This window comes from Labrus mixtus, chromosome 5 (genome assembly GCF_963584025.1).
Source record: "Labrus mixtus chromosome 5, fLabMix1.1, whole genome shotgun sequence".
NCBI lineage: Eukaryota > Metazoa > Chordata > Actinopteri > Labriformes > Labridae > Labrus > Labrus mixtus.
Genome location: NC_083616.1, coordinates 14,780,394 through 14,804,333, shown reverse-complemented (window position 1 = coordinate 14,804,333; position 23,940 = coordinate 14,780,394). Strand labels below are relative to the sequence as shown.

The following is a 23,940-nucleotide window of genomic DNA, read 5'->3' as shown; positions in this document are numbered from 1 at the left end:
GCCCGTGAAATATATAAAATAATCACATTTTTGTTTGTAAATTCAAATCAAAACTAATACATTTACATCAATAAATAGGTTTAAGAAACCCAGGAAATAGAGACAGAAGCTAATTCTGTACTCGCTCTGTTTAATTGTTTCCTCTTGTTGCAGACAAAGGTCATCTATACTGTTGATAGTGGTTGGATTAAAGCAAGCATTACTGCCTCAACCCTTCTTTAGATCCCATTTGTAAATTTCATTTTCCTCTCAAAATGAAATGCACCAGGGTCTGTGTGTTGAAATCGGATTCAGGTCACATTCTTCTCTCATAGCCTGTTCAATCTGTTCCAGGACAATAATCACAATCCATTTGACTTTCTTCCCCCCGGTATTTCAGCTCAGGTACGTTAGACTATTCAGGACCTTGCAATGGTAGACAGAGCAGAAATTAGGAAATAATGTTCTGCGCTTATACAGGCTGACATTGTTAAGGAACTTTTTCTTACAGTGCATTTTTTTGACTTTCTTCTGTCCCTCACAGATTCTCCAAAATATTTTTGCATGTCCCATGAAATGTTTTGTGTATGTACTTCATTTTTCTTGTATACAACTGAGAAACCAGACTACAATGTTGGTGTAAATTGTTTCTGCCCTTGTTCGATTTTTAGTCAGACGTGTTTACAGACAGCCATAACTCCTGCAGACAACAACTAATGTGCTATCATCAATCGTAATGTTATCAACCCATTTTTCTCTCCCAGCAGACTATGATGACCTCTCAGTGAACATAATGTCGGCAGAGCTCATCTTAGAGTTATACGCAGCTACCTGCTGTTTTCAAATTAGTTTTCATTACATTTTGATGGAGCTGGACTTCCCCCTTGGGACACTCTAATCCATCACATCTCTGTATCTGTGACACCAGTGGTTTTTTTTGTCATGCTTTCAGAATGTTTAGGGACCAAATTCTCCCAGCATTTGTACACATGGCTGCATTGTTCTAGATAAGATAGTATGTATGACCAAGTAACAGATACCAATCTTTTCTGTCATTATTTTACAACATATCCGAACAATAAGATAAATGCTGACTCCGGGAGATGCAGTGGTCAGCTCTGTGAGTGCAGATGAGCAGAGGAGGCTGTGAGAGAAGATGGAGACTAAATCAGTTAGTCGGAGCTTTTATCTCCACAAAGCAAAAACAATTACCATCAGTGTCCACATCCTTTCCGTATACTCTGGATGACGATAAGCAGCAGACAGTCGTTCCAGTTCACCTCCACCTCTCGAGTCATTTCTCAAGGAAAGGAGGCACTGCATGTACAACATCCATTTGTAGATGTCAAGTCAAAATACGCTACATATTACAAAGGGAAATAAAAAGATTGATCCGTAGAATTCCTATATATATATTCACTGGTTTTCACTCGTTGCAGTTAGGATATGCAGCACAAGTTGAATAGTTTGCATTTGATGATTAGGACCAAAAACTTACTTTATGTTTTTATATCATATAACTTACACAAGATATAAATAATTTTTTTGGTTTGATTGGATTCGATTTTAAAATCTGTCTCAAAAGAGAAAAAATGCAGTAAGAAACAAACGTGCCTTGTGTATTCAATGTAAATAATAGGTTCATATTGCAAAACATACCATTCATATGTTGGTATGAAACACCTAGCAGGGTATAGAAGGGTCTGAATTGCTTTGGCACCAGGACTCTGTACGATTACAACACTGTCACTTTCTTTGAACCTACTATCAATATCAGGCTACATTTACTGAATGTGCCATGGTAAATGAATCAATTTGACAGCTATTCTTCTTACATGTCAGCACCTAACCTAGAAGCCCTAGGACATAAGAATAAGATACTATTTGTATTTCCCCCGTGATGACTTAAATCCATGAGCATCTTTCGTGCTTGTGTGCATGTCTGTGTGTGCGACAATATTAAGATTCTTGCAAAAAAAACAAGAGCTTTGGCATGCACAGCGGACAATCAATGTGTGTGTGTGTGTGTGTGTGTGTGTGTGTGTGTGTGGGAGAGGGTCATTCTACTGTCCCGTACATTAAGCTAAGTGCTCCTCAGCTCTCCAGCAGTAGTAAATGGAGTCTTATGGCTTGAGGGGGGTTTGTCTTCCAACTCTGAATCAAAAGCAGAGAGTGTCCCAAGCCTTAGGTCACTGCTCCTGTGAATCATCAAATTCAGGGGATTCAATAGATGCCTCTCCTTTTGTGTGTTTGTGTGTGTATGTGTGTGTCCTCGCACGCTTTTGTGTTGCATGTGCATGCTTGTGCATCGTTAACAAACGTATTCAGTATCCTTTGTGGTGAATATTGAATATGATGCACAGTTAATGTCAAAGCTGTTTCTTAGTGTTTAAATACAGTAATAAAATGCAAAAAGTTCCATCATTTACTATATTTCTTATATTTTAAGTGTTTTAACATGCAGCTATTGAGATTATATTTTTTAAAATGAGAATAATGAATCAGTTGTGGAGAGGGTAATACATCAAAGAGCTTGCTGAGAGTCATTTCTGCAGTGGAGCAAGTCTGTCTCAAAGAGCTGGTACAGTTTGTAGGCTTTAATGATGTGAATACTGAGGCTGAATGTCCCCGTACTTGCATCAGTCTGTCATCCCTTCTTTCCCCACCCTCTCTTTCTCTAGGAACTACTCGCAGGTTTCAGAAGCGGTAGGATCTGACATAGCAGGCACACAGGCAGCCACTGTCTCACACTTCATCTAAAGAGCCTACTTATCTCTGAGAGCCTGTGTTAGGTTATGCAATTATTGTAACAGCATTGTATAATCTTTGTGTGGTGCTCGTCAATAGTATTACTCCCTCTGTGGCCATCATTTGTGGGCATTGGAAGAATTAAAGTGGTCCACCATGCTGAGACTGCATCTGAAAACCAAGAGCTTTACTTACTGCACAGGCTTCTTTATATAGTCAAATTAAACTTGGTGGTGTAGAGAAAAATTAAACAAGTAAATATGAGCCATGAGGCTCCATCCATGTAAGACTTTAAGATGGGATAAAATATAATACAATATGATACAATGGAATATGAGAAAGATATGATAAGATGTAACATTTATTTATACAAATTATATGTACAGATTATAGAATACCATTCCATATAATCTGATGGGATTGGATACTATACTGTTTGATATGATATATGATACAATAAGAACTCAATAATAATAGACAATTCAATGAAACTATATGATTGCATAATGTATCATATCTCACTGGTCTGTGAGTTTATAAAAAAAAACTAATATGGAATCAAATGTAAAACTATTATAGGACTGAGTTTGAAGGCTGATTGAAGTTAATAACCACCACCTTTAAACACTGGGTTCAGAACGTGCATTCTGTAATTGAATAAAGTTCTGTAGTGCTCGAGATGGTTCTATATATTTTACAGATTATTCTGCGAGCTGTGTAGGCTACTTAATTTTAAATGAGTATGTTATGGCATTTTGTCTTTATTGGACAGAGAAAGCCGAGGAGAGACAGGAAATATGGGGAGAGAGAGTGGGGGACGACCCTATGGGGACGATATGCAACCAATGGTCGCAGCTGAATTCGAACCTGTAAACCAATGCGACGAGAACTGTAGCCTCTGTAATCGGCACTTGCTCAACCATCTGAACTAAACCAACGCCCCATTTTCATTGAACAATTGCTAAACCAAATGCCTTATTAGATATTTCTTCTATTGTTTTCTACAATATTTTCAGCATGTGAAGCAAAGTTGCAAAATAAGGAGAGGGGAGAACGTGGACTACAATGTATGTACAATCTTGCGCTGAGACGCTGACACGCTCAGGTGTTCACCAGCACCATGGACAGAGACAGTCGTTTAGCTGCAACGCGCAGCTCCAGGGTGAACTCTGCATCAAGGGGAGGTTCCAGGCACTCATCGCAACTTTAGTGGAAGCAGTTGTAGATATTTAGATATACTGCAAATAGAGCAAACAAAAAAATCACGGTGTCTACAGAAACCAGATCTAAAGACCAACATTGCTGAACACACGTGATTATTCCAAAAACTTTTCGAACAATAGTTTTTGCCTTCATGCAACACCCTTTTACCCTCTAACAGAAGCCCAGGTGTGTTAGTCTTCTGGAACCATTCTCCTGTACCAAAACTTAGTTATTCACATTCGCACTGACTGTGCGACGTCGCCCGCTTAAATCTAAACCTGTCTTAGGCTATCTGTTCAGCGAGCATGTTACGCGTCTCTCGATCACTTGACTAGATATTTCCTGGAGACGGAATCACCCGCATGACTCAATGAAGTACAATTATTGATTATACTGCACCCCCCCTCCCTCCCTCTCCTTCCACCAGCTCTCTCTCTTTCCCTCTCTCTCTCTCTCTCCTTTCCTGGAGTGCTGCAGCGAGGGAGGACTGACTGCACCGAAAAGAAGCCCCACTGCCGTGCGCTGGCAATTACCTCTGATCTTATTCTTACAGTAAAAGCCCACGAGATTTGTTTTCTCCATTAAGCCAAAGCGAAGTCGGATGCAATGGGTAACAGCTCAGTCCACTGCTCTCGCCATAAATGACGGTAAGTACTTAGGCTACAACTACTTTCACTGAAAACATGCTGAGTGTGTACTTCCTTGTTGGGGAAAAAAAAAAAAAATCCGATATTTCCAACAAACATTTTAATAACGAGCTTCATTGAGGCTCTTAGATCATGTTGTTCATTTATTCAGCCTTAACAAACATCTTAGGTTAACATCTCATTATTTATTCATGCGTTAAAACATAATTTGTAAAAGTTAGGTTGTTTTTTTAAATCATGCCATTCAGTCCATATGGCTCATGCAAAATAGAAATTGGCATCCCTAGTTGAAAAAATAGCCACAAGCACACGATTTGATTGAAATGAAGAGATGAATTGGAGTTGCTGTACCTTGTAAAGAGTTCAATATAAATGACTAATTATTTAAGCGTAATAAAAATGCTTAGGCCTTTGGGAGTACACATTGATATGAGATACCTGATTGAATTGACATGATTAAGGTCTGTCCGCAGAGACCTTATTTGGTTGATGGTGATCACTAATGGGAGCCGATCATTTGCATTTAGTTTTATCCAACAGCATGCTATTCTTAGCATGAGCAGAGTTTGGGGTTGTGGGCTGCGGACTGTGCACTCTGTAGTGCAATCCAGCCACCTGCCCCGGGGCAGTTAAAGCACTCTGCACTGCCGCCAAAAAGAGGAGAGGATGCTGGAGCAGGCAACTGACTCATCCGTGAACTGCACCTCGAGAGGCAGTGAGCGATTGACAGGCACACAGCCGGTGAACTGGAAATGTGTGGCAAAGTGCTTTGTTTGCAGTCTGTAGGCTGCTGTAGTGGTGCTGCTGGTTTACACTGAAAGTATCCAGCTGGAAAAAAAAAAAGTCTAAAAGTGATTGAAGGTTGCAGATTTCACTTCTTTTGCACACTTGATTTCAAGTCACTGCAGGTTTTTTTTTTGACATTTGAAATATGACCCTTATTATAATCTGAATGTCCCTAATCTGCATTCAATGCCATCCTCCTCTAAAGCAAAAACGGACAGTCATTTTGTTATTTTTACACATTAAGACAAAGACATTTTCTTTTCCCGTTTTTTTTTTTTACTAAGAGGAAATAAAGTATTCAAAGTACAATTGAGTAAACACAAATCTGAACTTTACAAACGATCTCGGCTACAAATTTTGCATCAACAGATTACTCTATTATTTTTTTTTACTATTTTTGGGACAAGTTGACCTTTGTAATGGATATTACATAACCTTCAGGAGTCTTTACGCCATCATGTCTACCTGAAATGAAGAAATATTTCTTTCTAGAAGGGACTCAATAGTTCTTGGTAGTCTTGTCTGTAAATTCAGTTTGACAAGATGAGAAGTTAATTGTAAAAAAAATCCCCATTGAAAAGGTCAGGTCTTCCATCCTTTGCTTAGTTGTTGCAACATGAAGTGTATGGATTGCACTAGACAGTGGTAGTGTGACATTGTGTTTTGTATCTGTGACACTCACTGGATGTGTAGAAGCCTTGCAAGGTGGGGAGACCATATGTTTGTTCAGAAGAGCAAACAGATATCCGACTGATGCAACAAAAAAGCATAATAGACTAACTGTAATGTTCATGGTTGGACAGAACTTTTAATGGATTTCATTGATTGAATATTTGTTCATCACGTTTGTATAGGCTACATGTAACATTCATGTTTTTTTTAACAGCTCTGAACAAACACAATATGTATGCTTTATCATGTTTCATCAAAGTATGTAAATTAACAATATAAATATATACAGGGGAAATCTTTTTTTCCATAACTGTGATGTGCATAGAGGTAATTAAAGTCAATTCTTACATTATTGGGCTGTAAAGGCAGGCGTCAACTTGCCGCGGCTGCTTCATGAATCTGTATGATGTAATAAAAGCATGGTTTGCGATCTGCTATGCTTTTGAAGTTTTATCTTTGATGCAGAGGCGCCGCTAATAAAAGGCAACAGATGAGGTTTGGTTGCTTTCAAAGATGTTTATAACATTTCCCCTTCCTTATGTAGAACCATTTGCAGAAACAACCATTTTCTTCCTCTCTCTCTTTTGACGTTTATTTTTCCCAGCGCCCATTTATTCTGATATAAATACTCCTCCTCTCCCTGCTCGTCCTCTCAGTCAGTAATGGCATCAGTGTTTGATGAAATCTCCTAACGGAAGACATCCCGGGCTGGTTTTGCCTCTGCCTCTCAGATGAGGTCATGGGTTCTCCGTTTTGATGGGATTACATGCGGCTCTGCCCACTTAGAGATTGGACCTGCTCATTCTGATGCTAATAGAGCAAACCAGCCATCAAACTGCCGTGTTTGTGCATGTCTTTGAAATGACACTGGCAAGTCTACCCTGACTGATATGGAAAGCAATTGCAGTGCCTATACGGAAAGGAACATCAACTTTAACATTAAGAAACAGAAGCAAAAAAGTAACAGTTCAAAATGCATGGTAGGGCCTCATGCGTTTGTTTTAAACATTTAATACACTCACAAATAAGACAACCCAGAAGCTCTTATTGTTTTGCGTCAGGACCAGTGCCTGGACTACTGAACTGCACTAAGCTAAAAAAAAAAGGTGCTATTGATTTCAGTCCAAGTCCCTAAAAAACATGAAGTATTTGTCTCCTCCAGCAGTTATGGGTCAAGCAACCAGAAATTCTAAGACAAGAATTGATTTTTCACTTTTTTACTGGAACAACCTCTTTGCCCACTCCAATATGTAGGTCGGCACCGACACTGACATCAATTCTTCTGACAAAGCCCATGGTTTAAGGAAACCCGTACCTTGCTGATAAATGCTTCATTATTCTTGAAGTTTTTCTGACTAAGGCTGTTCATTATCACCCACATCATAATAATGCTATGCACTGTTTATTTGTCCTTAAGTCCTTTGTAAGTCTTATCACTTTAGTTCTCTTGATGTTCAGGTACACAGAACTTGGGGGGCAAGTGATACTTGACTTGGTGTTTTTTTAGTATTCTAAAGAGGTTAAATGAAAGCAGGGCTGCTATCCATCATGCAGACAGGGGGTATTACTGGAGCAAGGCCTATTTTCTGCATCCTCACATGGTTCACAAAAACTAGAGATATGTACTCTCTTCGTGTAATGTAAGTGCTTGCCAGGACACACTTGTAAAAGAGATTTTTAATCTCAATGCATTTCTCTCCTGGTCAAATAAGGGTTTCATTAAAACATAAAATAATGAAAAGAGCTTTGCACTTGGACATTGTATTGGTGCATATCTTTATGTCCAAATCCATTTTCCCATCACATTTTGGTTCAGTAGAAATATATGATCGAATGCTTAGTTTGGTTTGGTTGCCTTGGAAGAATATATAAATGGTGTGTAATGAACATAAGTAAAGGTAAAGAAATGCATGCGGAAGGCAGATACATTAAAAAGAAGACAAATATAAATCTGCTGGAGAAATTCAATGGGTTAAAAACCCAAGCTTGGTTGGTGTGGGGGTGCTGGTGGTTCCCCAGTTTGATTGTGATTGCTCCCTTTGCTCAGGTTGTTTGCGCTGTCAGGGTCTTGTCATCCGTGGTCAGGTGAGGTGGGTCGTCTGTGTGCTCGCCTGTCCTCTGAGCTTCATCACCGCTGACAGGAAGCCTCACCATACACTCCATTGACTCTCTGACAGGCAGGCTCCACCAGGATACACCCCATTTGCTGGCTATTTTGTTTTGTAAAAATGATGTGTGATAGCTAACATGAGCTGAAAAAATAAATGTTACCAGTTCATTGACACTGCAGTGAGCTCTGACATGCTCCTTGTGGTGGCCGGTCTACTGAAGCTTTCAAATTCATTTCACTTTAGGATGCAGTAAATTGAAGGGAAAAAAAGGATCCATAAATGAAGAACTTGTTTTTTAAAGAATAGAAGTCATCTACAGTGAGCGTTTTACAGAATTTAGAAACAGTTAGTGTCCTGCATTGTGCATCTCAAAAATAAGATGGACAGTTCTCTTTGGATATAAGAAACAAATGTCTAAAAATGTGTCTTCATTGATCCTGCGTATGGAAAAGTGTCTGAGGCATCACTGGTGTCAGTGGAGCCATTATAAAATTACCGTTCTATGCGTAAAGGAGTGTGCTCATAAGCTCTGAAGTCATACAATGAGCCAAAAGAGATTAGTAGAGTCACCTTGAATCAGCAGTGTCATTTTGCCCAGTAAAATTGCATTACGAGAGCTGAAGCTGGCCCAGTGATTAGTGTCCTCCTGACAAGGCTTCAGTGTTCATTTGAGGCTGTGGTGAGCAGCTCCTAGACACACTGGAACGACACAGTTCTGACCTAACACACACACACAAACACAAACACACACACACACACAAACACACACACACACGCACAGTGGACCAGCACATCTCTGACCATGCAGGCCTCTCCTAAATGTCTTATCAAGATGAGCACTTGACATTTTTTCTTTGATTTACTGAACTAAACCCTTTTAATTTATCCACATGATGATGTGTTTTTTTCAATTTTATTTCTGAAAATGATAGATTAAATAAGCCAGAATAAGTCTGAAGAGGCAATGTGATGATGAATTGTGGATCACAGTTTGAACACTCACATGAAATCATGTTAGAGTACTTGCAGTGGCAGGCTGGGGTCTCCCTCCTGTCAGCACAAAAGGGGAAAGGGCTTCCCCCTCTGCGCAGTGAACTCGACTCTCATGTGCATGACATGTTTGGATGTTTAAAGGAGTCTTCTTGTGCGTCTATTTTTATGCATGTCGCAAATATGTGTGATCTTTTTTATGTTTTAAAGGTAGCCGACTGCATACAAAGCAGGGTCCTTATAGAATATTATTTGTGTGTGTTTGTACTATGTAAGCCTGTTTCTGAGTGTTCATTTATCTATGTATCTACTCATATCAATTTCCCCTTTTCTCCTGTCTTTGCACGAATCAAATGCGACAGTGCCGTTCCGGTTGAATTGTCACTCTCATTACCATAAACCAGGTCTTTATTGGGGGCAAATTGATTTTCGGGCAAAGCCTTGTTTATTAGCTTCTGCTCGTCAGAGATGATCTTGAGTCAGCAGATTCAGCATTCTCTGTTTAAAATGTCACTTCAGAAGTCCAACTCAAGAAAGATAAAGGAACAAAAAGCACCCATGTACACTGAATAACCTTTTTTTTTTTTTAATAAAATGTGAGAGCTACACAGACAACTCTTATTTTCTCACATCACTCTTAAAGATTAAAAGTCCTAGGGGAATGTGAATGAATGATTAAAGAGGATTGGGGCTGTCACTTATTAGTCTAGGATGCTACAGATGTAACAGGAGAGACATGATTTACAGGCACTATCTGATGAGTATTTCTCTCTACTCTCTATTTCTTTCTTCTTCCTTTCTTTCTGATCCCTTCACCTTTATGTTCTGTATTTTTCTCCATCTTTCTTCCTCTTTATATTTACGTGTTTTTTTTCTGTCTCCCCCCATCTCTCTCAGTTTGGCCGATGATTGCCACAGCCGTCCTGGTTTATCTCCTGTGGTGACTGGGGACTCCAGATTTTTCCTACCTGCTGTATCTCGAGACTCACTGGTCTCACCACCTGCAATTCCAGTTTATACAAACCCCTCTTCCTTTTTTTTTTCTTTTTTTTAAAAATACTTCTAAGTATTCTCTGAACCCCCCGTGAAGACCTACTGTTGGAGCCAAAATGGAGGACACTTACAATAACAGGACTTCACTGGCTAAGGGGGCCAAGGACATGGTGAAGGAAGCCAAACGGCACACAGCAAAGAAAGTCAACAAGGTGGTGGACAGAGCCACAGATGAGTACTCATCCCACCGTAACTACAGTCGCTTCCAGGATGAGGAGGATGAAGATGAAGATTTCTACAGGAACCCACCAAGGCAGGACGGAGAGCGCTACAATGACAATGAGGAGGGCTCCAGTGATGCCACTGAGGGCCATGATGATGAGGACGAGATCTATGAGGGCGAATACCAGGGGATCCCCTCTGCAGGAGACAGGAGGCACAAGGAAGGTCAGGTTGCAATAGGGCAACCCGTGTCAGATGCCACGAGAGACCGTAAGGGGTTAGAGGAGGAGAGGCAGGCCGACGAGGAGGAGCTGGCCCAACAGTATGAGCTGATCATCCAGGAGTGCGGACACGGGAGATTCCAGTGGCAGCTCTTCCTGGTGCTTGGGCTTGCCCTCATGTCGGACGGTGTGGAAGTGTTCGTAGTGGGCTTTGTGCTGCCTAGTGCAGAGACGGACATGTGTGTGCCAAACTCCAGCTCAGGATGGCTCGGTAAGTCACTTTGTGTGAGTTTCAGTGCTGATGAGTGTGCATTAGTGTCCATGTGCTAACAGGAAATGATGTGAATGATTCAATAGTAATGAATATGCCTTCAATCAGTTCGTTTTTTTTTCGACTTTAATGATGGTTTTCGGAGGGTTTAATCCTATCCCACTTTGCTTTGAAGAAAACTGAAATATGAGCAAACACATTCCAGTAATATAATGCAACATTGATAGTTAAATATATGTGTGAGCATTAATCATAAACTAAAATAATGAAGGGACACCTTTCTGTCTAACTGGTGTCATCAGGGTCTTTTTAGCTTTGGACTGGACACTACACGTTTTTGAACAGAATACATCTCCAGACTGTAATGAAGTTACTTCAAGGGATGTGCTTACCAGGCAGGCAATGTATAATGAAAAGTCCAGTTGCACTAGTGGATGTATTTGAAAATGGTCTAAACATCAGACCATCTAAACCCCTACTTTGGTATTTGTTTTAATTTGTCCCTCATAGGTTGAACAACTTTGTTGAAAAACATATTTCATCAATTGAAGAGCTCTTAAAATAACTAGTTGACACAATATTAATTATGCCGCATAGCAAACATCGCTATATAGTTTAATTTCACTTTGATGTGAGGGTGATATTATAAAGCATTCTTTATAATACACTCAGTTTATTCTCTACAAACTTTAACTATTTAATTATTTGACACAATAACATCCAAAATCAGACAATTTCAGTATGCACATTCATGTATGTATATCATTTTCAAGTGTACAAATTGTAATATCAAGCTTTAAAACATAACAATGTTTGGTATACAGTATTCAACGTTGCCATAATGAAGGGCCACGCTACTTATTGTTGAATATCACTTGTTGGAAAAATAAGATTAGTTATGCATCTTTACACTTCACGTGTCACACTTTATCCTTGGGGTGTTTCACATGGACGAGATGTTTCGGTCCACTGGTCTCTGTGTCAGGATTAGGAAAGTAGCTTCTATATCCTGTATGCTCTTTGTGTTGAGAAGGAGTCCCAGCAGTCCCAGTGGCTGCAGGTGTATAATCCATCACCTCAGAGCTGTGGGCAGGGGCTGACTCACTGTGTCACTACCAGAGAAGCGAGGACATTAATTCTAGCACACAGACTTTAGATACTAACTGCTACTGTGAGACATGACAATGCATCAACTGCACTGCAACATCTGATGTAAAAATGCACAGCCTCCTTTAGGAATAAGAGTTTGTACATTCTGGACACCTTCACTGACACCCTGTGTTATGTTATTACATACTATACTTATAAGTATACTTACTATATAAGTTGGACCATCATTCCAGATAATAACACATATTTTAGGGATAATATCTAAAGAGATTTCCCAGAGTGGAAGAGTAAAATACCAACACACACTGTTTTATTAAAACATATTAAAATAGTATTTAATGCAAAGCCATATGTGGGAGTTAGTTATATTCACAAGATGTTGTTCTAAGTATCCATATAAACTCTTTTTCTTTCTCTCTGGCCAAGCAAATTCCTACAGGCATTTATGCTCCACGCTCTGCTTCTACTTGTTCGTGACTCCATCCCACACCCCCTGTCCCTCCCTCTCACCCTCCATTCTCTATGTGCCTCTCTTTTCTTCTTCCATCCTCCCCCATTCTCCTCTCCTTTCTCCTGCTGATTGCCCCAAGGCTCCTCCCTGTGGATGGGAACATGATTGGTGTGTGCGTTTGTATGTGTGTGTGTGTGTGTGTGTGTGTGTGTGTATGTCTGAGCCATCTGAGCTTGGCCCACATGATTACTATGACCTTGTTGGTTTCCATTTGGAGTTTTCCAGAGTAATTACACTTAATTAAAGCAAACACAATGGAGTGAATTGATGTTTTACAGGTGGCATGGTAATTCTTTATTGCTTTGCGTGTGCTTAAAAAAGCAGCAGCCTGTTAAATATGTAGAGCTCATTTATTAGGCTGGTCTAAGATTTCATGTTAGTTAGCCTTAAGCTGACCAGGCAGAATAATATTATTCTTATTTTCTTTTGCCAAAGTGAAACAAGGAAATTCTCTGCTGGAAGAGGGGGGGGGGGGGTTAAATTTTTAAACAAATTTTTTAAGAAAAGACAGTCAACCATTAAACCAAATGTCTAGGTTAGCACAAGCAAATCAGTATTACCTCTGGAAGAATCTGTGGCTACATACTTCAGATGTGCTTGTGTTAAATAATTAATATTAATGCAGATTCACTTACAGTATATTGAAAAAGCACAGCACAATTCTTGCATGCTAACAGCTGCCTGCCAGCTGCAGCCAACACTAGCCTTAGAGGCACAAAGCAGAAAACAGAAGTAGCTTACTTTCAGCTCCAACTGCTAAGTTGCATTGACTATTGACTAACAATTCTCCTCTTCATCTGTCTCATTGTCCTCATTATCCTCAAAGTGTGGTATCATAGTTACCACTTTAGCTTCCTGGTTAATGGAATTAGTAGTTTGGGATCCTCCTGACTGGCACCATGCAATTTTTCTTGGTCCCAAGGGATAACTAAAGTAACACATCACACTCATTGTAGTTCCCTGAATTGATTCAACCCTTTCTGAATTCTTGCCATGGAAATGCTAGATTAACGCATGTTTGTATTGTTCTGCACATGTAATCAGACTTATCAATCACATTGCAAAAACAAGCAGAAAAGCTCAATGTCTGTGATCACCTGTTACTTTTTTTTTTTTTTATAGGGACGTCAGACATTATGTTAATGGAAAATATGATTAGAACTGGTTCTGATGGGATAATGCAGTATGAAAAACAAAACACAAAGGCCTGAATAAGATTGATGACTGAAATTGTGATTTGATTAGAGGATTCAGTTTGGTCCTACTGGTACATCCATAATGAATGACGGTAGAGAGTCAGGGTAGGGCTGATATACTGTAAATCCTCAAGATAAGATTGTATGCTGTGGGAAGACAGAATCGGGAGGGGGCAAAAGCTTTGATGACAGAGGATGACAGGGGCCAGGAGAGGAGGAGGGACAGCTTTGAAGTTTGAGAGGAGTAATAGGGAAGGAGGTGTGGGAGGATGGGAGGAAAGAGGAGGCGGTTTTTGTCGTATTCAAAAAAGCAACAATGTGAGGGAAAGGCTCAGCTATCATCTCAGACACAACAGACAATAGGGACACATCACCCTATCATTACTTATTTGTTTGCTTAGGCTGTTTTTTTTCCTCCTCCCTGAAACGCCCCTCATCTCTCCTTCTGACTTCTAACTACTTCACATTTCATTTATCATCCACCAGTCCCTTTCAGCAATCAATATTTTCCTTATCTTTCTTGTGACTTCTATTCCTTATACTCTTTTCATCCCTGCTTCTCAGTCTGCTGATCTTTTGCACCTTCTCTTTTCCCTTTGTGTCCAATCTTTACTTTGTGCCCCTCTTAGTGTCCATCTTTAAAGTGCTTCTCCCTCCATTTTTGTTTCTTTTCCCCATTGTTCCCCCTCTTTCTCTTTCCCTTCTTCGCCAGCTGGCAGGCTGTGTGTGGCTGTTTGGTTCAGGGGCACCTGAGCATGGCTAAACTGCAGTAAGATCGCAGCGTCACTGCAGAGATTACACTACTTGAATAGTGCAGCTCCACATTGTGTGGGAGAATGTGAATGTGTGTGTTGAAGAGGAGGGGGGGATGCATTTGTCATATGGACCAAACCAGCTGCCAGCAGTAATATGAGCCACAAGTAAAGCATGTCTAACTAACTGCTTACTCTTATCAAGGGTTCATGGCATCACTGTATTTCATGCACATTATGTAGAGTCTTTAATGTAATGAAGGTTGTATCATTACTGCTCCTGAGTGACTCATTTTAATGCCTGTACTCTAAGCCCTACAAACGGTTACTTTCATATAGATTGCATTGAAATCCTGCCCCCACTGATATGACTTAAAGATGACAAAAAGCTTCAATCCTTTTTTTTTTTTTTTTTGCGGAGGTGGCAGAAGACGGAGGCACGAATCCGATCAAACTGACACGATGTAGTACAAATGTGATTACACGCTGCTCAGTGTAAAGGAGCTGATGACAGTGGAGCAAAGAGGAAACTAAAGCAAATAGATGAAAGGGGGAAGCACACAGGAGAAGCGAGGAACAGGAGTGAGGAGGGGAGGAAAAGGAGGAAAATGGAGGTGGGGGGGGGGAAGGGAATAGGAAGTAAGGGAAGAAATCTGTATGAGAAGGCACAAGCTGAGAAGAAAAGAGATGGAGTAAAGGTTTGGAAGAGTGGCACACATGGAGATGGTAGATGAAATAAGATCAGAGGGATGAAGAGGTTGGGAGAAAGCGAGAGAAGGCGTTGAAAAGTAGTGGGGGAGAAACAATGGTGTCACTGTAGAGCACACTATAGGCACACTGTTGAATTATAGTATTGTCATTATGGATAAAACAGGACGTTTTTTTTGGGCGACACTGAAACAGTTTGCACAGCTAAGAGCAAAGAGCATCAAGGCATGAAATCAGAGAAGAGGTCGTGATGCAGCTCAGCGCTCCGGCGGCTCTCAGGGGGCTCCTCTGGATGTGACAGGACAGAAAACACTGCACCAGGGTCTTTCCCTTCTTCCCCCTTTTCACCTAATTTTCCCACCCCTTTTTCTCCCCCATTCATAGCGTTTACTCGTACATCTTATTTTTGCTTGCTCTTGTATACATTTACATTACTTGTTTTTGTCCCTCATCTAGTTTCCAAATTGCTAGTTAAATATAAAATGTTATACATGCATTTTATAGTGTTTTAATCTGTTCACTTTTAGTGTTTGTGCGTGGTTCTTTTACTCGTTATCTTACTCTAGGCACCCTCTATACTGAATTTGCTTTGAGATCAGTGCCTTTGAATTGGCTGAATATCTTTTTACATTCCTAGAGATGTGTTTTGACACCTCAACAGAGTGTCAACGGGCGAAACCTTTTTGCCTCTGCCTGACAAGACACCTGACACACTGTCATCTTTTGATGGTGCACAAAGACTTCACGGGTCAACAGGTCTAAACTCTATTTTACACTCCCCTCTCCAACTGTTGGAACCAACTTAAGAGGTTTTGCTTCACATCTGTTTAATACTTTCAAAAGGTCAAATTATTTTTCCATGTTAAGAACCAAGACTTTACATATCAATCTTAATATGCAAGATTCATATATTGCATGGTCTTAAAACCAGGCTGAGCTGAACTATTAAATCATTCTTCCCATTCTGCAGGCCTGACGTAGCACCTGCATTTATAGCCCTGTTAAATCAATGAAAGAGCATTATCGTGTGATAGCACTCATGAAAGTGGGTTTCATTAATTAGAATACTGTGGCTGCTTCTCCTCTGATCCAACCTTTCATTTCTAATATTGACAGACTGACTCCGTCTGATGAAACGTTGTGACATTTTGTGGTTGATGTAAGATACTGTGAATATTTAGTGTAGAACAGAAATAGTGTATGAAGTGTTGACGTGCAGAAAATTAGAACTTTCTGAGATACATACTCTTTTAATTAGACTGGTTGACTGGACTTAAAAGCATAAATCCAAGACTTGCAACAGTTCACTGTATTTTATTACTTTTTTTTTAAGGGGACAACATTTTGTTTTCCTGGAGCAGGAAGTGACCATCACGTCACCCACGCACTGGGTGCCACAAATGAATCAATGACATAAACAAAAGGCTGTTAACATGTTGAATTCTGCTGTAAAGTTTTGCATTTCAACATGGGGCTAAAAGGGGATTGACTCACTATTGGAACCAGGCTGGTTGAGGAACTGCCATTTTGTTTGCACTTTGGCTTAAGTTGCCAGCTCCACAGTTTGCTAATTGTACAGAACTAAAGGTTATCATATTCATTCATCATGTGATGCTTTAATTTCTAATAAAACATAGAAAAACAGATTTCACAATGTTAATATAATGCACACGAGTAACTGTCTTGTGTAAATAATATTTAGAATATGATCCCTAAAAAAGAGTTACACATTATGTCATGTTTACATTCAAAAACAGAAACCACTCTGAAAACACTATTAGCTTGTTTGATTACAGCAAAACTGCCAGCTACGATTAGCGTCAGGATACAAAGATTTTTGTGAAGAATAAACTTTGACTTAGAGATGCGCTATGATTGTGACAGTGAGTCAGTGTGACTGTTCCTTTGGACAACTTTTCAACCTTAAATTTAGCTGCAGTGTAGTAAGCGCTTGGTTCGAGTCCAAATGGAAAATGAGACTTTATCCCTCTGACATCACACTAAAAGCGTAGCGTGACTCATAGCCAAATAAATAAAAAACCTCTTGGTACTTAAGACATAATTTCAGTGAAAATATGTGAAACAATTATCTTACACCAACTTCCCTATGGTCTTTTCGTTATCAGACAAGCCTTGTAATATTAAGGGATGTCTGTCTTTTTACATCACACTTTTGAGTTGTGCACTGCACTACTTCTCTTTGCTGGCACTGCTGACATCATGCTCAGAGATATCATGCAGCAAGTCAGACAGAACATCAATAAATTCATTACGTAATGGACTGTCCAGAGAGCGATGTATTCATTAGTCACCAGTTTTATTGCTCTTTGTTAGAGGACGGTGAAGAAGCAGGAATCAGAGGTTCTCTCTTTGTCATGTAGTTTCGTCTGTTTTCGTCGAAAGTTGAGCACTGAAACTAAAGTGAAAGGCCTCGATGGTTGAATGCATGACAATTAAATGGAAGGCCAGTGGGTGTTTGCCTGGGCACCATGTCTCCAGCGTCTCCTTAATGAAGCAAATGTGAACTGTGCATAGACTGAAGACTTCCGTTAAATTTAGAATTGAATTTATTGCACCTTCAGGGCGAGTATCTAGATGGCTGCCAAATGTGACAGATAGCTGGGTTTTGACCCCTGAAGCGAGCGAGTCAAAAAGATATCAGCTCACAGCAGAGGAGAAGAGACCTGACTGCAGACATTACAGAGAGGAAATGCATCTTGCTATTAAGATTATCGTAATGGGATGAACAAAGTGTCCCTACGGCTGAATCACACCACTCCATATATGACTTGCAGTTTGTCTTTTTTATGTGTAAACTTTACATTCACATATACTCTCTGAACCTTGTTTTTTTCCTGTGTCTACATAGGTCTATAGGATTACGAAAAAAAATGCTGCAAAGCTATCTGTAAATATTCAGTGCTGAAGCACTTCAAAAGACATTTGTAAATGAGAAACATTCAGCAGGAGTTGCTCTATTCAACACAGTGTATGTCCATGTAGGCTTTAAACACACAATGTCAACATAGACTAAAGCAATAATGATGAGCTTCTCTCTCCAGAGCAGAATCATGATCACAGAGAGAAATCAATGCTGTTTTGTTGGAACATCCCATTTGTGACAAGAGAAATTCAAAGAGCAGTGGGCGCTCTTTTTTCTTCCTGAGCCACTCTGTATTACTGTCCAGATTTGTCTCCTTATTGATCAGAGCATGTTTTCAGTCTTTTACAATCTGTATTTACTTTTCAATTAGATGTCTAATTCACTGTCCTCAGTCAATGCTTCTATTCAAAAGATCTAACATTGCTTCATTAAGATGATTATTATTGTTCTGAAATGGGCAAGTGGATGTTTTATGTGTAAATAGTTAACTGTCAGCTTTGTTAGCCAAATCATCTTCTCAAAAAATGAATGTTGTGTGAAGCCTGTTTCACCCCCCGTTGGTAAGAAAATAATGTTTTCCTGTAAAGATAATCTGGAACCTGATGGCAAAAAACACAACTGCAGAAGGGGACATCAATCTGACCCCTCTCTCCGCTTCTCTTTCCAGGCAGTGTTGTGTACTTGGGGATGATGTTTGGAGCGTTCTTCTGGGGCGGTCTGTCTGACAAAGTGGGACGCAGACAGTGCCTCCTCATTTGCATGTCCACAAACGGCTTCTTCGCCTTCCTGTCATCTTTTGTCCAGGGATACGGCCTTTTCCTCCTCTGCCGTTTCGTGGCAGGCTTTGGGTACGTCTGATAAAGTGGAGATCACTCTGAGACTGACGAGGGGTGACAAGCCATCATTTTAAATAATTTGTGAAATGTCAATTCAAATGGTAGGCTACACTACAGCACCTCAAAATCTCCTTCTGTGGTGATGGGATGGCAACATCATCAGTGACAGTACAGAATCAATCTCTGTCTCTCCTAATCGTTACTCTCTATGTTGTTTCCAGTAATTCACTTTAAAGTTACACACTTTAACTCTTAAAATTTCTGTTCCACCAGATGTTTCTTTATTTCTGCATAAATGTCATTTTCTCTCAGAGTGCTGCAATACAGTGCAATAAAGCACAAACAATGTCTAAGATGTTATAGCCACTGACTTTTTTTTTACTCTACATTTTTTTTTTGTCTAGAACAAAAATGTCCTCACTTTGCTACAAAGAAACATGATGTAGCAGTTATTTATCACTTCCTCTTATATAGATATGTAGCTGTTCCTTTAAGAGCTAATTCAGTAATTGCATCTGCAGTACAGTCTCCCCTGAGACATTCAGAGTAATTGGAAAGGCTGTCCAAGCTGTCAATGCAACCTGTGCCCTTGAATCATGAGAAATATGTATGTATTATGTTTTGAGAAAAAACAAATGTTTCATTAAAAATGTTTTCTTAGTCTCCTTGTCATTTTAGCAATGAACCTTGAGTTTATTCTTCCTCATTGGAAAAAAAATCCAACTTTGAATTCAAGGAGAAACCTGAGATGATTACATTTTCCCTGCCAATGTCTTACTTGTCCCTTTTTATAAAAATAAATAAAAGCAGGTCATTCTCCAAGAAATGAATACACCCCATGTACAAGTAATCACAAATTGAACCTTGAGAAACGCTGTTACATTTTGACTCTGTCTGCTGTATTCCCAATAACTTTCCTATTCTCTGTGGTTCTTGCAGGATAGGGGGCGCTGTGCCAATCGTTTTCTCCTTCTTTGCAGAGGTGTTGTCCAGGGAGAAAAGAGGAGAACACCTCAGCTGGTTGTGTATGTTCTGGATGATTGGAGAGATCTATGCATCTGCTATGGCCTGGGCAATCATACCACACTACGGTGAGTTTAGTTTAACACCTAACTGGACTTGGAAAGCCTTTTGACTGTGCTTAAAGTTTTTGCATTATGGACAAGAAGCCTGGCAATGTGACTTTGTCTTAAACTCCAGACTACAGGTTAGACAACTGCAAGGCTTTCCTGTAGCTGTGCGTTGAGGTATCAATTACTTAAAAGCTCTGTGCTGCAGGCTGTGAGAGGCAGAGGTTAAGAGATTAAGGTACGCATGGAGACCATAGAGAAGATGCATGCTGAAAGGGTGAGGGAGGGCCTGCAGGATAGAGAAAGCTGTGATTTATTACAATACTACATTAGATATCGGCTGCACTCATCATGAAAAGACACAAAAAGAACGGAAGAGGCTTACTTCCTCTCCTCTTCTGCTGATCACATTCTTCTCTTTTAACCTGCTGTCCTTTCCTTTTTACTGCCTCCCTCTGCTCCTGTTTTGTACTCTCCCCGTCTCTGTGTCTAACTCTGTCCTTCCTTTTATTACCTCTCCTCTCTCTCCAGTCTCTGTCTCCGCAGAGTGTTCTTCTTGATCAAGCATAATTAGGTTTTTCTCCTTGCTCTAATAGGACAAAGCTACAGCCAGAGGTGATTTATGGCCAGACCGTGCTTTAGCCTACCTGTGACGTCAGCATGAGGCAGACAGTGTGTGTGTGTGTGTGTGTGTGTGTGTGTGTGTGTGTGTGTGTGTATGTGTGTTTAAGTGGTAGGGTGATGTTATTGGGCTGCGGCCACATACAGGTCTTCTTCAAGGGAAATTGAAGGCAATATCATCTGACATTGTAAGAGATCTTTTAGGTTCACACACTCAAACACACACACCACACACAAAAGGCATCAGAAAACACACACGGCAATGCTGATGATGGAGGTCTTCTAAGTTTTTTGTTTTTTTTTACATTCAACTCAGGATGATGTACACTAACATACACACACTACTGTTGATCTGTACATGCTCTGTGACCAGAACGAGTCTACATGAGGAAACTGCTGTCAGATCTGCTGTTATGGTATTGAAGGGGTGGTAGTAGCCTTACTTTGCTCTTGTTCTGTCCGACATTCAGTGCAACTCTCACTCTTAGTATGTAAGTCTAAGTCTTGCATACATACTCCAGCGCTCCCCGGTGGTTTTTATGTTTTTCTGAAGTGCCAGCAGTGCCAGCAGTGCCAGTATCCAACAGGGCTATGACGTTTGGGCAAATAAACCTCTTACAGAGACAACTCTAGGTCTTTTAATGAAGACATGAAGGTGTTAGAAAACGGGATATGACACAAGTGCCCAAACCCTGTTGTTTAATACACCATTAGAGCCCTCATTTTTCTTCCCCACTTGCTGATTTTTAATGTCCCCCCCACCTCACCAGACTCACAGCTGAAGTGCTAAAGGAGTTTTGTGCGGCGCAGACCCTCATGGCACTGGCAGGAGAGTTTAAAGAGTGTGCTCATTGCAAAGCATCATCAGAAGAGTAATCTCATGAGACACTTCTCAGATCTACAGATTAAAGATTAAATACCCCCCTGTGAATTTCAGATCCCACAGTCAATTAAACTTCACCATTCTGCTCCTGCTTCTTTGATAGGCATAAAGGCATCGACATTTGTAAGTAAAGTATCATATTCAATTTCTGCAGATTGGAAAACATGTATCATTCAGCAGCATGAATATTCTTCATTTATATGAAGTTGTTTGCAAAAAAGGCAATACTGAAAGTAAGAATAAATATTTGTACTTGTTGTTATTTTCTTTTTTAAGGAATTGATTTTAAGATTATGGAAAATATGCCTATTCATTTGCTCAAGAGTATATAAGTGAAAGAGTTTATAACATTGTGACAAATCCTTGGTCTGTATGGTTATATCTAGCAGAGGACAGCATCTGGTTTTCTAAGTTTAGCACAAAAGTCATCATTTCTTAAAGCCCCTGGAAACCCAAATAGGTGATAGCCTTCCAACAATGTAATTTATGGATTAAGCACATAAAAAGCAACCGACTTTAAAGCAACAAAACTTTTCCACCTTAAAATAGTAGTTTCAAAGTCCATATTATAGTAAAATAAGTTTCGTGGGGGGATAGGTGTCTCTCTTTTCCAAAAGTTGCTCCGGTTGCCTGCTTTCAGCACGATTTCACTTTGACAGCGGGCCGAGGATCTCTCATGAAATGGCTTTACGGCTTAACGCCATCAGTTCACACATCAGCCTTCAGCTAAAAAGAAGCCACTTAGCCTGTCTTCATTATGTATACTCAGAGGCTGAAGCCAAGAGACAGGAGAACAATTGACTGATGAAGCCAAGAAAAGAAAAAGAGAGAGTGGAAGATCAAGAAGCTGGACTACAGTAAATGTTGGACAGGCTTTTACAAGTAAGCGAGAGCTGCAAGGAACAGACTACTGCAATTCTGAAGTCGAGTTGGCTATTTATTACATGTATTTTAAAACAGTGCAGTTGCACTCTGACCTTTGGTGGGTGCCAATGCACACTGAACCAAATTCCTCTAGTTGTTAAAAAAATTTGAAATTAGTGTCAACTCAAAAAAAGGAAAAAAAAATTGTAGTGCTGTCCGAATTCTAAGTGAGCATGGTCATACCCTATATAGTCCACTCAATGTATCCCACAATGCATTTTGAAAAGTAGTGTATGAGCGGTGGTCAATTGTGGTTGCGGTTCAAAAGATTTTCACGAGCGGAGAGTGGCGTTTGACTCGGCTGCTCTCAGACAGACGAGAGAGGAGCGACCAGCGTGAACACAGAAACTCAATAAAGTTCATATTTGGAGCTTTTTTTTTTACTGAAATCTATGATCGGTTTTAATAAAGAGTAAAAGATCGTCAACGTTAGTGATGTTAGTTTGTCCCAATGATGATGACAGAAGAGAAACCAGAGTCTGTGAGCATACATAAAATAGTTTTGGTCTGAAAATATGTCTCATTATGTAAAATTCAATATTTTATATGTATTTATTATTTGTTAATGTTTCGTGGAAATACACTCAGTATAATATGAGTTATCACTGAAATTCATGCCGTCATTTACCGTTATTATTGATCCTTGGCCGTTGTTTAGCTGCGCTTTTCAGTTGCGCGACAACGGCTTGGGCTTTCTCACTCCATGACCTGTTGTTTACGGTGAGAAGGAAGACTCAGAGGGCAGAACAAACACCGAGCTGTGGGAGTGTCACCCACCTTTGGGAGGGGTTACTGCCCTTTGTGATGTCATGAAGGGAAAATCTCTAAGCAGCCTGTTTGAGCACACATTTTCAAAAAGTGGAGCAGGCAAAAGACGGAGGATGGATTTTTCTCATAATTGGGGGGTTTGCAGACAGACAGAGACACATATAAGTGTTAGAAAAAATGTGCATAATATGTGACCTTTAAGAAGTTACCTCAATTGACATTTTCTGAGTGTAGTAAGGGCCATTGATATATATATATATATATATATATATATATATATATATATATATATAAAACAAAAGCATTTGGTAACTTAACTTTCAATCCATCTATCTATCTCGTCTGGTTCTTGGAATAGTGTAGTGTCACTGACTTAGTCACCCACACATTTAGTCAATTATGAACATAATCCCTGTAATGAGATTTCCAGTGGCCTGAGTGAAACAGTTACCCTGAGGGGCAGGAAGCCACACTACATTTCTGCAGAAAAAGGCAATCACTGCTGAACAACTTTTTTCCCTTTTTCTTTGCTACTCTCAATCTTTCTCTCTATCTCACTATGAGTCACTCCTGACAAACACACGCACACACACACGCACACACACACGCACACACACATGCACACACACGCGCACATGCACACACACACACGCACACACACACAAGAAAACAAATAAAGACCGTAGACCATAGGCACGATGTTGTCAACCAAAGTCATTACTTTACTACCAACAGAAGACACTAAAGGAGTGAAATCAATTTTAATTTATCTGCTTTGGATACATTTATACTTCTAATGACAGACCGCTGCCCCTTTGGAGAAAGACCGTTTTA

At 40.0% G+C, this 23,940-nt stretch overlaps 1 protein-coding gene across 1 annotated transcript in view; it reads left to right on the top strand.

The window, feature by feature from the left end:
* Positions 1–4,259: 4,259 nt before the first annotated feature.
* The window catches only part of sv2ca (synaptic vesicle glycoprotein 2Ca), a 31,804-nt gene continuing 12,123 nt past the window's right edge, over positions 4,260–23,940 (top strand). Inside the window, exons 1-4 of the mRNA XM_061038002.1 lie at positions 4,260–4,577; positions 10,034–10,843; positions 18,672–18,852; positions 19,780–19,931. Coding sequence (XP_060893985.1) covers positions 10,246–10,843; positions 18,672–18,852; positions 19,780–19,931 — 931 coding nt within the window. The 5' untranslated portion in view covers positions 4,260–4,577; positions 10,034–10,245. The remainder of the gene's footprint in view (positions 4,578–10,033; positions 10,844–18,671; positions 18,853–19,779; positions 19,932–23,940) is intronic.